Below are 12,314 nucleotides of genomic sequence, written 5' to 3'. Positions count from 1 at the left end.
AGAGGTACTTCTCCTTACACATACAAACTTGCACATACATACATACAGTATACACACAGAATCATAAAAAAAAGACATCTTTTTTGGTCTAATTTTCAATGCCTGCCCAACAATTGTTCTTTTGAAGAAATGAAATGTAAGATATCACTCTCTCTCTCTCTCTCCCTTAGTCCAGTCTATCTAACTTAGTTGCTATAGAAGATAAAACTTAAGAAACAAGTTTAGACATGTTTCCTTGAGATCTAAGAGAACAGATCAGATATAAAGCCGACAGAGATCAAATGTCCCTCTGCCTACAACTCCAAGAATTTCTTCTCCAAACTCATCAGTCCAGCAAAGCCATCAGAACATCTGAAAGGCCACCTCCCTTCTTTCTTTTAATCCACTGTGGGCTCCTATTTAGCAAGTTACATTTTCAGCACTGAATCTTCAGGTAAATTCCAAAGACACTAATAAGATCTTGAGGGGAAGTCCACTGTGGAAAAGAAGACTTCTCCATGAGGGCCTACACATCTTATGCCCTAAGATTATGAACAGTAATTCATCTTTTCTATGCTGCTTTGCAACGGGCAAATTAAAAACAGTGATTACAGAAAGATTTGAGCGGCTCTTGTTACAGACGCTGCTCCCAGGTTCGGCTTATGGTCACTCACTCACACACTCACAGCCTGTTGAGGCATGCGGATCTTGTCAGCCCCCCTTGCTTTCTACTTGGGTTTCCAGATAGGTGCAGCTGGAGCAGACAGACACACAGCCCTGGTCAACAGCAGGGAAATAATTGGGGATACACACAAATCACTTCCAACCGAACACTGAGGCACAAGAGGTTCTTTGTAATAAATGGAGACCCAGTGAATTTAAAGCAACAGCAAAACTTTACTGGTTGCAAGGTACATTTGCTCTTCCTCATACACATGCACACACTTACCCACGTCCTTCCCAACTAGGCTGCCAGGCACTAGCTAGAGGGACGGAAGCTGCCAAGTCTGGATGACTCAGATGACCAAGAAGACTCAGATGACTCAGACGACTCCGAGTGGGTGGGCTTTGGGACCCCTTTTATCCCCAAAAGTACAAGTTGATGGGATTGAGGCGAGGGCCTCCATGTGCTCAGGCCCAACCTCCTCTTTCTGGTTCAGGTCCTTTGTTTTTTCCTTAATTTTCCTTTCCAAACAACTTGCTTCCTTCTTATCTACCTCCCTGAAGGGATCTCATAGATAAGTTTCCTGGCTTTTGTCCTCTCTGCTTACATGCCTGCTTCATCTTTAGGTTATGGCAGCTTCAGCCTAGTCTCACACTCTGATTTCTTGTAAAGATCCAACCTCCCTTTTGAATCCTGCTTCTAAGAGCTTCTTTATAGACCAACTGATCAGGCTTATGCAAATTTCCCCATGATAGGTCCCCCTTTAAAAGGAAGCCTGTCATGGTTTGATCCACTCCTTTTCCCCAATTCCTGTGCCCCAGACTGGTGGAAATCAACAAGGGCACTATGAATTTCTTGCTTTTTTTCCTTTTCTTTGATAGCCATGCCAAGATGTGAGTATACAGTTTTAAAGAATGTGTCCATTTCTCTCTTTATGCAGTATCTATCAATCTAAATTTCCCCCCTGTTTTTTTAGGGTCCTTCTTTGTGATGGGAGTAAATGGTATTCACCTTCTCTTCAAAGCACCACCACCATTCCTTTGGTGGAAGGAATTGATGTGTAAATTAGCATGCTTCGCCCAGCTTGGGCAAATTCTAATATTGGGAGTTAAATGGAGCACGAGTTCCTTCTGTTGATGACAGTTTATTGATTTAATGGGTTATTGTTGGATCAACCAGAGTTCTAATCTTTGTCGGTATTGTCATTTGATTCCATTTCAATAACTTCTCTGAAACTTTCATTGCTTCCCTACCAAATGATTGTCTGCAGCATATTTCTTCAGTGCTGCTTCCTGTGTTGTTGATAGTCAATCCTAAAACGCAAAATCTATCCACCCCTTCAATATCTTGTCCATTAATTTTAAGGCTGGTTGCTGCATGTGTCGTGATTAATTTGGTCTTCTTTACTATATTTAATCATAACCCCATTTCTAAGGGAAACTGCCATGTTTCTATCTCAAGCGCTTGCAGATGATCAAACATCAAACATATATAACAATCCTGCCTTCATTTTCTTCCCACAGAAAATACTCTTTGAAATAGCTTAAATTATGAGCTAGTGGCCTTCCCAAAGTTATGCAAAGAGCTCCCACAATTGACCATGAATTTAAATCTGGGTCTTTCTGATCCAACTTTAATTGGCTAAACCAAATACATACATACATACCTACATACATACATAACTGAGCCTTACCTGAAGATTTTCCCACATAGCTTGAGCATGATAGATAAAACTGTTTTAAACATTATACTTTCTAATGACAAGAAAAAGATGAATAGGTGCAATAAATAACTTTTTTTCCTCCTCTGGTGGTTGTATTGTGCTTAGAATATTTTAATCCCAGTTGTAAGATATCACAGCCTGAATGCAATGATTTGGATTGTAATCAGATTCTATTCAGGTTTTATCTACTTTTTTTTTTAGGTCATTCTGATTCTTGAAGCCTAAAACAAGAAATGATTCCAGGCACGGAGCTGGCCTTGCATTGGTGTGACGTAAACATACACACACACACACACACATATCTCAATCAAAACAACTGTTCTGGATGAAACCCAGAGCATCCAGGAGTACATCAGTGTGATGACACCCAAAGATGAGCAACTGAGAGAATGCCTGAGGCAGCAGCAGACATACGAGGAAGTTCAAGCAGAGGAAGTGCCATAGGATGTACCTTCAAAAGATAGGTGAGGTGGTTGGACTAATTCAACCAGTGGCTGGAAAGGGCCGGACTAAAAGACAGCACTGAGGCACTGATCATAGCAGCACAAGAAAAGCCACTAAGCACCAGATCCATATAAGAAAAGTTCTACCACACTGGAAAGGACCCAATGTGCAGACTGTGCTGAGAGCGGTCAGAGACCATCCAACACAGAGTGGCAAGGTGTAAGATGCAGGTAGGAACAGCATATACTGAACAGCACAACCAAGTAGCTGGCATTGTGTACAGGAACACCTGCACAGTGTATGGGCTAACCCTCCCAAGTCCAGAGGGGAGATTCCACAGAAGGTCATGGAGAATAACAAGGCTAAGATCCTGTGGGACTTCCAGATCCAGACAAAGAGGCAGATACTGGCCCATCAATCAGATATTGTGGTAGTAAACTGGGACAAGTACAGAGCAGTGGTGATAGATGTAGTGGTGCCAAGTGACACCAACATCAGGAAGAAGAACCCTAACCAATCCAAAACTGATCCCCTAGGATACTGTGCTAAATATATGTCCATAAAAAGTTGAGTTAATTTATTAATATAGTGATTATTAACTGAAAGTATAAAAGCATGACAGTGGCAGCTGCAAACTTTGGACATCCTTTGAGTGAATATATCAAATCTCCTAACAGTAACCAAGAAAGCTAGATTCTCAAAATCCTACCAGCTTGGTGTGTTGAAAGGCAGAAAAGGTTACATGAAAGAATCTTGGAGAATGGTTGAACATGCAGCAGTATGAGCACATTTTGGGAATGGGCATTCTTAATGAACCTTAAAAATAATCATTCTAATCCCCCATAAATAATCCTTGACAGAAATAGCAACTTCTATATGTTTGCTGTAGGCAGCAGTCTTTTCCTTTTCCTTTTCCTTTTCCTTTTCCTTTTCCTTTTCCTTTTCCTTTTCCTTTTCCTTTTCTTTTTCCTTTTCCTTTTCCCTTTCCTTTTCCATTTCCTTTTTTTTTTCTTTTTCTTTTCCTTTTCTTTTTTTTTCTTTTTCTTTTTCTTTCTTTTTTGTGAGAACGAGAAAGATCACGTGATATTCTAATTTCTCTTTATTAGTTGCTCCCTGTGGTTGAGCTCAGGCCTGAAAACAATGATGTAGCATTTTGGCAAAAATATGCATCCCACTAATGCAGCGCTGGAGGACAGGATGGAGAAGACCTCCACGGCTACCATGGCCTTTCCTTTCGTGCTCAGATAGGCTGGAAAAAAGGAGACCCACACACTGCAGAAGGCCAACATGCTGAAGGTGATGAACTTGGCTTCATTAAAGATGTCAGGCAATTTACGGGCAAGAAAGGCCACAATAAAGCTGGCGAGGGCCAAGATCCCCATGTAGCCCAAGACGCAGTAGAAGAAGGAGGATGACCCCTCATTGCATTGCAAAATCATTTCTTTGGCTTCTGAGTGCATGTCTAACTCAGGGAATGGGGGAGCTGTTGACAACCAAAGAGCACAAATACATACTTGGATGAGAGAGCAGGAAAGGACAGTAGAAAAGGCCAATCTTTTCCCCACCCATTTCCTCATCGGAGATCCTGGTTTTGTGGCCATGAAAGCCACTACCACAGTGATGGTTTTGGCCAGGACACTAGAAATGGCCACTGAGAAGGTGATGCCAAAAGTGGATTGTCGAAGAAGGCAGGTCACTATGCCAGGTTGGCTGAGGAAGAAGAACGAAGAGAGGAAACAGAGCAGAAGAGAGACAAGGAGCGTGTAGGTGAGGGCCCGGTTGTTGGCTTTAACAATGGGAGTATCCCTGACCTTAATAAAAGTTCCAAGTACCCAAGAGGTCAGGAAGGTGAAACAAAGATCAGTGGAGGCCAAACCAATTCCTAAAATTTCTTTAAAAGTTAGAAAGACCACTGGTTTCAGGACACATTGTTTCTTTTCTTTGTTTGGATAATGATCTTCTGGACATTCAAAGCAGTCATCCATATCTGAAAGAAAAGTCAAGGAATTTGTCATCTATGCATTCCACATTTTGGAAAATCACTTTTTGAGTGAGTGCCAGCTGTTATTGTTCCTGAGATTTTTGCTTTTTGAAAGTTTGAGCATTTTTAGGTGAAAATACACTTTTTCCTCAATTGTATCATTTACGATTGGCATAAAACAAAGTACAGTGGAATGGGAAATTATTCTATGAAATGCAATCCTTTCTAAAAATTTCCACTTAGTTACATTAAAGATAGTTTGGACTTTTCCCATTTTTCCAAAAGATGGAGAAGAAAACTGTGATGTTGGATACAAGACTTTAGGACTGAATCTGAGGTGGAAACCAAGCTAATTCATTCAAACTCTTGAAGGTTTCCTCCTTCCTAAATAGGGAGTAAACTAAGGAAAGAGCAGTATTTTTATTTTGAAAAGGGGGGGGTCAAAAGAGCAAAATTTTTACTTAAAATTTTTCTACAAAGATAAGAGAAATATATTAGTCTGTTCCCTATACTTTATCCTGAATTTTGTTATGTTTCTGTGTTCTGTGTGTAGAACATTACTTGATTTACATCTTAATTAGAAATTCAACTTGATTCTTCATAGTTCTATACAATCTTTAAAATAGGAGAGTTGAGGTTGTTGAAATATACTTTCATTTGGGCAGAAAAGAAAGATAAAAAAAGTTTTGGAATTATGCCAATGCCAATAAATATTAATGATTTCTTCTTCTTCTTCCTCTTCTTCCTCTTCTTCCTCTTCTTCCTCTTCTTCCTCTTCTTCTTCCTCCTCCTCCTCCTCCTCCTCCTCCTCCTCCTCCTCCTCCTCTTCTTCTTCTTCTTCTTCTTCTTCTTCTTCTTCTTCTTCTTCTTCTTCTTCTTCTTCTTCTTCTTCTTCTCCTTCTCCTTCTCCTTCTCCTTCTCCTTCTCCTCCTCCTTCTCCTTCTCCTTCTCCTTCTCCTTCTCCAAGATACTACCTTGCCCTTGTCTTTTTCCAGCACACTTTTTCTTTAATTCCCATCTTACTCTACAAATATTAACAAGTTGGTTATCTCCCATTCAAATATTTATTAGGTCATTCTTTATCTGGACTTATGATTAGTATGTTGTCATCAAAAGTTATGAGGATAAGATCATAAGGGAGGAGGCAAATATATACTTTTTTTTTTTAACTGCTTAGTATATCCTGAGTTTGCAAAAATTCACGATATTTTGTTCAGTGAGTGAACCATCTTAGGGAAAGAACACCAAATGCACCCGAGGTTGAAAAGGTGGAAAATAAATAATTAGATATGGATCATGTAATTTATTTATTTATTTTATTTATTTATATTTCTAATTTAGATAACGTCCATCTCACAAAAAGTGATCATATAAGATCTATGGTTCAATGCTTATATATATTTTGTGCCTGTAAAGGAAACACTACCTGCAGGAATCGTATCGGTGAACTGTGACTCCTGAACAACAGGTTGTGATCCACAGGTATAGAATTGAATATTCACCCTGAAGTATAAGTACAATTACTAATTACATGCATCCTAAAATAGCGTATTACAGTTTGCTTAAGTCTGTAGAATGAAAAATTGGTGGAATGTCTCACCTACCATTTTGATCTGAGATCTTCCCTTCTGGGCAGGGAAGACAGTCATAGCAACAGAATTCTTTTCCTTCAGCCCCTTTCTTCCAGGATCCAGGGGGACAATGGTCATTACACAGAGAAACTGGAAGAACCTGGTCATACACATGAAAGATTTTGCAAAGGGAGATGTTTAAAACAGTTTCTAATTCTTCTCCTTTATGGGGGCAAAGAAGCCTTCACTTCCCAAAGAGACAATGAATTTTATCTAGTTGGATTAATACTATGCCTTAAAAAGATATTGAAGGTACAAGGAGGTGCAAAAAGGCCTGCATGAAGAAAGGCAGTGCGAGTAATAAATGTGCGTTATGAGAATGCTATGTAAACAATTGATATTCTGTGATTTCATTTGGAATTGCAAGCCAAATATGAAAGCCCGGCTTTTTGATTATAATGTAATTTTGTCAATTTGGTAAACACTTGATCTTAGATAACCTTTGTACGGAAAATGCCATTTTTTTCTTTGAAAAAGAGAAAATAGATTCTGCAAAGACTGTGTTCAATACGATATAATAGACAAAGTCATCTTCATGGCATCATAATGGACAAGATATAGTCCCGTCAGTGAGCCCATACCTGGTTAAAAGCTGGGTGCCATACAATTAAATCTTCATCAATGAATAATTCTTTCCCTTTTGGAGCACTGGGATCTAACTTTCCAACTCTAACTCTCTGAAGGGATCTGTTTGGAAAAGTGATCAAGTTGACAAGATCGAATCCCCCTGTTGCTTCACGTTTCTCATTCAGGAACACTCTCTCTCCAGCTGAATTGTTAAAAGAAATGCCTTGGAGAAATGGATGGAGCTACTTGAAACAGAATGAAAGAAAGAGGGAATTGAAGGGACCAGAATAGTTATGTTTCATTCAGTCATTTTTCCCATTAATGTATCAAATACCAAACAATGTCCCTTAAAAAAAATGATTAATATATATATATATATATCTATAGAAGTATACAGGTCTGTTCTAGTATTAATTTGATATGATTTCCAGGAAAGATATCAAACAATGTCAATAAACAAAAGGAAAATGATCTGAAATGATTTATTTTCCTTCATAGACAGGGAGGGAGGAAGGGAGGGAGATGATAGATATTCTTTCAAAAATAGGGTGGCTCCAAATGTTGAGGCCACAGCTGAAAGGAACACCTGTCAGTCTATTCCTCTTGAATCCTGATACAGACACAATGCTCAGCCTGAAACATTCACCAGCCAAGCAGAGGTCTCTTGGACAATTGCTGATTAATGGACAGGACAGTGGAAAGTAAGGTGCTAGTTATGTAAAGTGATACTTCATTTTAACCATCTCTTACTATGCAACCTATGATGTTTTCCTACATAAATCATACTGACATCTAAACCATGATTTATATAGTAGCGTCTCAATGTTCATACATAAGTTTATTCCACTGGCAGAAAATATTGGTGCACGGGATAGTTCTACAAGCTAACTGCTCATTGAAATGAAAGCAGTGTCCAATGCAGAGAATACCTGCCAAGCCTGCAGATCTGAAAAGTCAGTTTTTACTGATCATCCTTTCTTTCTTATTGAACCCCAACAACAGTAGAGCATGCAAAGCATGAGCCACAGCATAAACACTGTTGTAGACACTGTAGCTTTGGCTAGTCATTTCCATTTCAAACACGGGCCCAGGAAGATCCTCCAGCTTCCACTCCCCAGTGCACTGCCCACTGGGCATTTGTTCCAACTCTGGTTTTGGAAATGAACAATCAAAGGATTGTTCCCAAACATCCTGCAGAAACCCATCTCTGGAGGTTGAATAAGGTTTTATGGTCTGAAGAAATTCCTTGAACCCTACAACAGCACTTGAATGAACTGTAAAGGAAATAGCCCCATGGAACATCTGGAGGTCCCACGTGATTTGAAAGCTTGATAGTGTGAAATCATTCTGTGTTGTTAGGATCCACACCTTTCCAAATAATTCAGTTTGCTTGTTTTCAGGGTCTGCTACAAATGTGACACCTCTGAGCGACATGATTGTCCCCGATTCTCCATAGACAAGAAGTGTATTTGCCTTGCTATTCATCAAATTAATAGAAATTCTTGAGACTGTGTTATAAAGTTCTGTGTAGTCTTCCAGGTGGACTAGTTTTGAAATTCTTTGTATGAACGATGAGCAGATTCCATTCCATGAAAGTAAGGGCTGCATTTTCTGTAAGAAATGTTCTCCACTGTTGTTATCGACAAAAAAAATCCCAATCCATGTCCACCCGAAATGAAGAAGCAGTTGGATAATCCCAATGTACTGATGGTCCTCATTTGGGACCATGAAATAAAGTGAAGATAGCTTATTCTTCTGAAATTCCTCTTGGTCTAATGAGCCATATGTCAGCTAAAAGAAAGTGGAGTATTATTCTCTTGCATTGTTACATCAAAGCTGACATTTTCTGATCTAGTCTTCATGTAAAATATATATAAGGAAGTTGTTGTTGTTTTTTTGGTGGAATTTTTTCAAAATGTTAATATAGAATGGAATTTCTTGGAATTATTTCAAACACAAATTATAGTTAAATTGTTTTAATAGGAGCAGGGAATACTGCTTTCAAATCTTCCATCAGGTCCAATACTCTGGGACATTCACTTCTATGATTGTCATTGTAGTTTCAAAAAGAGTGTTAAGTACTCTACCTTAAACTTGCAGAAAGTCTTAACAGAAATCTAAGCCTAATATCCAATACTCATTAACTATGCCATAACAACAAGGTACAACATTTTTTCTCCTGCACCCCTGCATACTTACTTGTGGAACCTTGTAGAAACCTACAGTTTCAGCTATATGAGATGATGTATCTGAACCTAATCCTCCAATGATGGCCATGAGATTTTTCTGAATGTCACATTTGTAGTTGGGGACAAATGTCTTGGATTTGAAGAGCAGATCCAGAGTGCTGCGGTAGGTCATCCTTGGGTTGTAGTAGCTGTCATAGATGTGGAACCCAAGAGTGATGTTAGGTAAGATCTTGGGGTTCATGTTGATCTCCTGCACAGCAAATACCAAGGCAAGGACGTGCTGGTAAAATTTTGGGATCACTCTGTAAATACATTAAGCACTCACTTTACAAAAATAATTTTGCTAATGCATCCAGTGTAGTCATTCTTTGTTACAGACCAACAGAAATCTTTATCTCTGGTTCAAATATAATTGTGCAAACAGACCATATATATTTTGCACATACTATTTTCTTTCACATTTTTCTAGAAAGTTACTCACCACAGGGCATATTATGCTAATTTCTAAAGTTTTATTAGCAGTGTTCATTTTAATGTAGACTGGGATGGCAGCAAGTAATCTGTTTTCTCTTTTCTCCTTTCATTTAGATTTCTAGCCACTTCACTGAATTCAAAAGAATTTCAGAATTAGGGTGAGATTCTCTCTAGCCCCATACATTTTACTCCTCTCCATCTTTTCAGTTCTGAAGGAACATCCCACCAGTATTCCTCATTCTAAGCTCCTCAGAGTCAACCTCTGTGATTTGTGTCCAGTATAAGCTGCAACAGATATAAATGATAAAGTACCTTTACTCTATCACCAACTTTCCCTATCTGTTTTGTAAAAATAGTATGCCAATAGATTTAGCTAAACTCTCATCTTTATTTATGTTTTATAAAGAAGAGTAGTGTAGACTTAGCACTCTTCTTCTGATAATCATATTTTCCCAAATGTACTTTCTTACAAGAAATCCAGTAATGAAACATAAAGAAAATTCCGTCTTCTCTCACCATTAGAAAACTTTCAAAATGCAAAGAACTCTTACCGTTTCATACACAACTCTACATTTTCTATGCAAAGAGCTATTAATTATATAAGCAATTCTTTGGGGGGGGGGGGTAAGGTCAGATGATTCAAAGAAAGTTCCTTACATTGGTGAATCATAAAAGTTTAGGAAAGGATGCTGTTTGAATGGAATTTCATAAAAATGGTAAACCAGCTGAGACACCATCCCACCAATGACAAGGTCAGCTGGCTGGTACCACTCATGAGGGACAGGGAAGGCATCACTTGCAGGACAGCTCAGAGTAGCTCTTTTGTTCACCAGGAACACCAGGAGCAGCCACATCATGGCTCTCTGCTTATGGAGACAAGATCTGGGTCTATCATTCAAAGGCAGGATCTGGCAGATGAGACAGGAGGGAGAGAATTTGTGAAAATGAACCTCACAGGGTCAAAATTCCCCTTCCCGCCTCTCTGTGGCTCTAGAAATGTTTATATAGATTGTTTTTGACTTCCTATTCCCTTCTGAACAGACCTTTTGCTGTTTTGGCCTACTAGAATAATAGAGTGATTTCATTCATTCATCAGGGACATAATTATGATTGAACCATTGGCCACCTGGCAATTTTTCTTCATATAAGTGATCAACATCTCTCTCTATTTTGGGAGGCATAATAAGTGACTGATGTTTAATTTGTTTTGGAAATACCTGGAAACATAGAATTAGGAACATGGAGACTACAAAATGGCCGTAATTTGAGAAATCATGACCAAAGTTTAATTTTATCAAAGGATCAGGGAACAGTATCTCCCTGTAAAATGTTTGGGGATGTGGTGAAACATCCACAGGTTGGTACAGATTGGCTGGTCTTGGTTTGTGAATCCTTTAGAAACTAGCTAAAAGAGAAAGTTGAAATAGAAAATTATTGATTCCCAGAAGGAAAAATAAGAAATATATATATATATATGCTTCTCCAACATCTGTAAATTGATAAAAAATAAATAAATCTCTTTCTATATACAGTCTGTCTGTATATCTTTAAGTTTAGGGTTCCATCAGCATGATTAAGAGTCAGTTTGTGCGAGATTGGCAACTAAATACATACATGCATACATACATACATACATAAATGGGAGTTTGAGAGATCCTACAGTGACAAGGAAAACACCCAGGTTTCCTTGACTGGTTCATTGAAATGAATTTAATGGATAGCTTCTGGCTTTTAGTTTCAACCTTCAATGTTAAAGGAAAAAGCAGTTAAGAAAGATGCTGTAGACTAGCGCTTGATAGAGCAGCCATGAAGTCCTTGGAAAAGATATTCAAATGCTGTAATATGTCTATAAGTACAAAGATGAGAATCAGGCAAGCCATGGTATTCCCTATGACACTCTATGGAAGTGATAGTTGGACTTTAAAGAAGCAGGAGAGGAAGAGTATTGAGTCCTTTGAACTTGGGTGTTGGGGAAGATTCCTGAGAATACTGTGGACAGCCAAGAAAAGAAACCAATGAATCATCAAATAAAGCAACTCAGAGTTATTACTCGAAGCACAAACGACCAGGCTCAAATTGTCCTAATTTGGACACCTTATGTGAAAACTCATCTCTCTGGAAAAGGCTCTAATTCTGGGAAATGGGGGAGAAAAGAGAAAAAGAGGAGGAGCAGCAGCAAGGTGGATGGACTGTTACAGTGGCAATGAATGCACCATTGAGAGACCTGAAGGAAGAGGTTAGGGATACATCATCATGGAGAAAATATATCTATGTGGTGGCTGATTTGAAAATGGCTTGATGGCAAATCACCAGTTGATCAATCCATCAATCAATCAATCAATCAATCAATCAATCAATCAATCAATCAAATCATATACATGTTAAGAATTGACCAGAAAAGAAATTTCTGGTGACAGGCCTAACTTATTTGCCTTCTCTTGAGGATACCTTAGAAAGATTTGTTTCAAGCAACTCTGGGAGGGTAAAAAAATTTAAATAACCAAGAACCCCAAAACTGCTCATTGCACTTAGGGTGCCTCAACACATGCAGCCACAGCATTAAGATTGGCATGCCCAAAAGTCCAATGCCCATAAGAAGTATCAAGACTTGGGCTCCCTGTACAGTGCTTTTGGGGGTACAGCTGTACTTAGCCTCAGATGA

At 38.7% G+C, this 12,314-nt stretch overlaps 1 protein-coding gene across 1 annotated transcript; it reads right to left on the bottom strand.

The window, feature by feature from the left end:
- Window positions 1–3,898: 3,898 nt before the first annotated feature.
- On the bottom strand, window positions 3,899–10,506 carry LOC148215393 (vomeronasal type-2 receptor 26-like). The gene is made up of 5 exons (XM_088143661.1): window positions 10,310–10,506; window positions 9,189–9,480; window positions 7,955–8,780; window positions 6,396–6,584; window positions 3,899–4,797 (listed from the first exon to the last, which is right to left on the bottom strand). The coding sequence occupies exons 1-5, from the start codon at window positions 10,504–10,506 to the stop codon at window positions 3,899–3,901; spliced, it is 2,403 nt and encodes an 800-aa protein (XP_087999787.1).
- Between the last annotated feature and the right edge of the window lie 1,808 nt (window positions 10,507–12,314).

The sequence above is a fragment of the Python bivittatus genome, unplaced genomic scaffold (assembly GCF_059951505.1).
Source record: "Python bivittatus isolate LINGU-HERP-01145 unplaced genomic scaffold, Pbiv_v1 ctg000360_np1212, whole genome shotgun sequence".
Classification (NCBI taxonomy): Eukaryota; Metazoa; Chordata; class Lepidosauria; order Squamata; family Pythonidae; genus Python; species Python bivittatus.
Note: the sequence above shows the minus strand (reverse complement) of the source record. Positions and strands in the feature narration are given on the sequence as shown.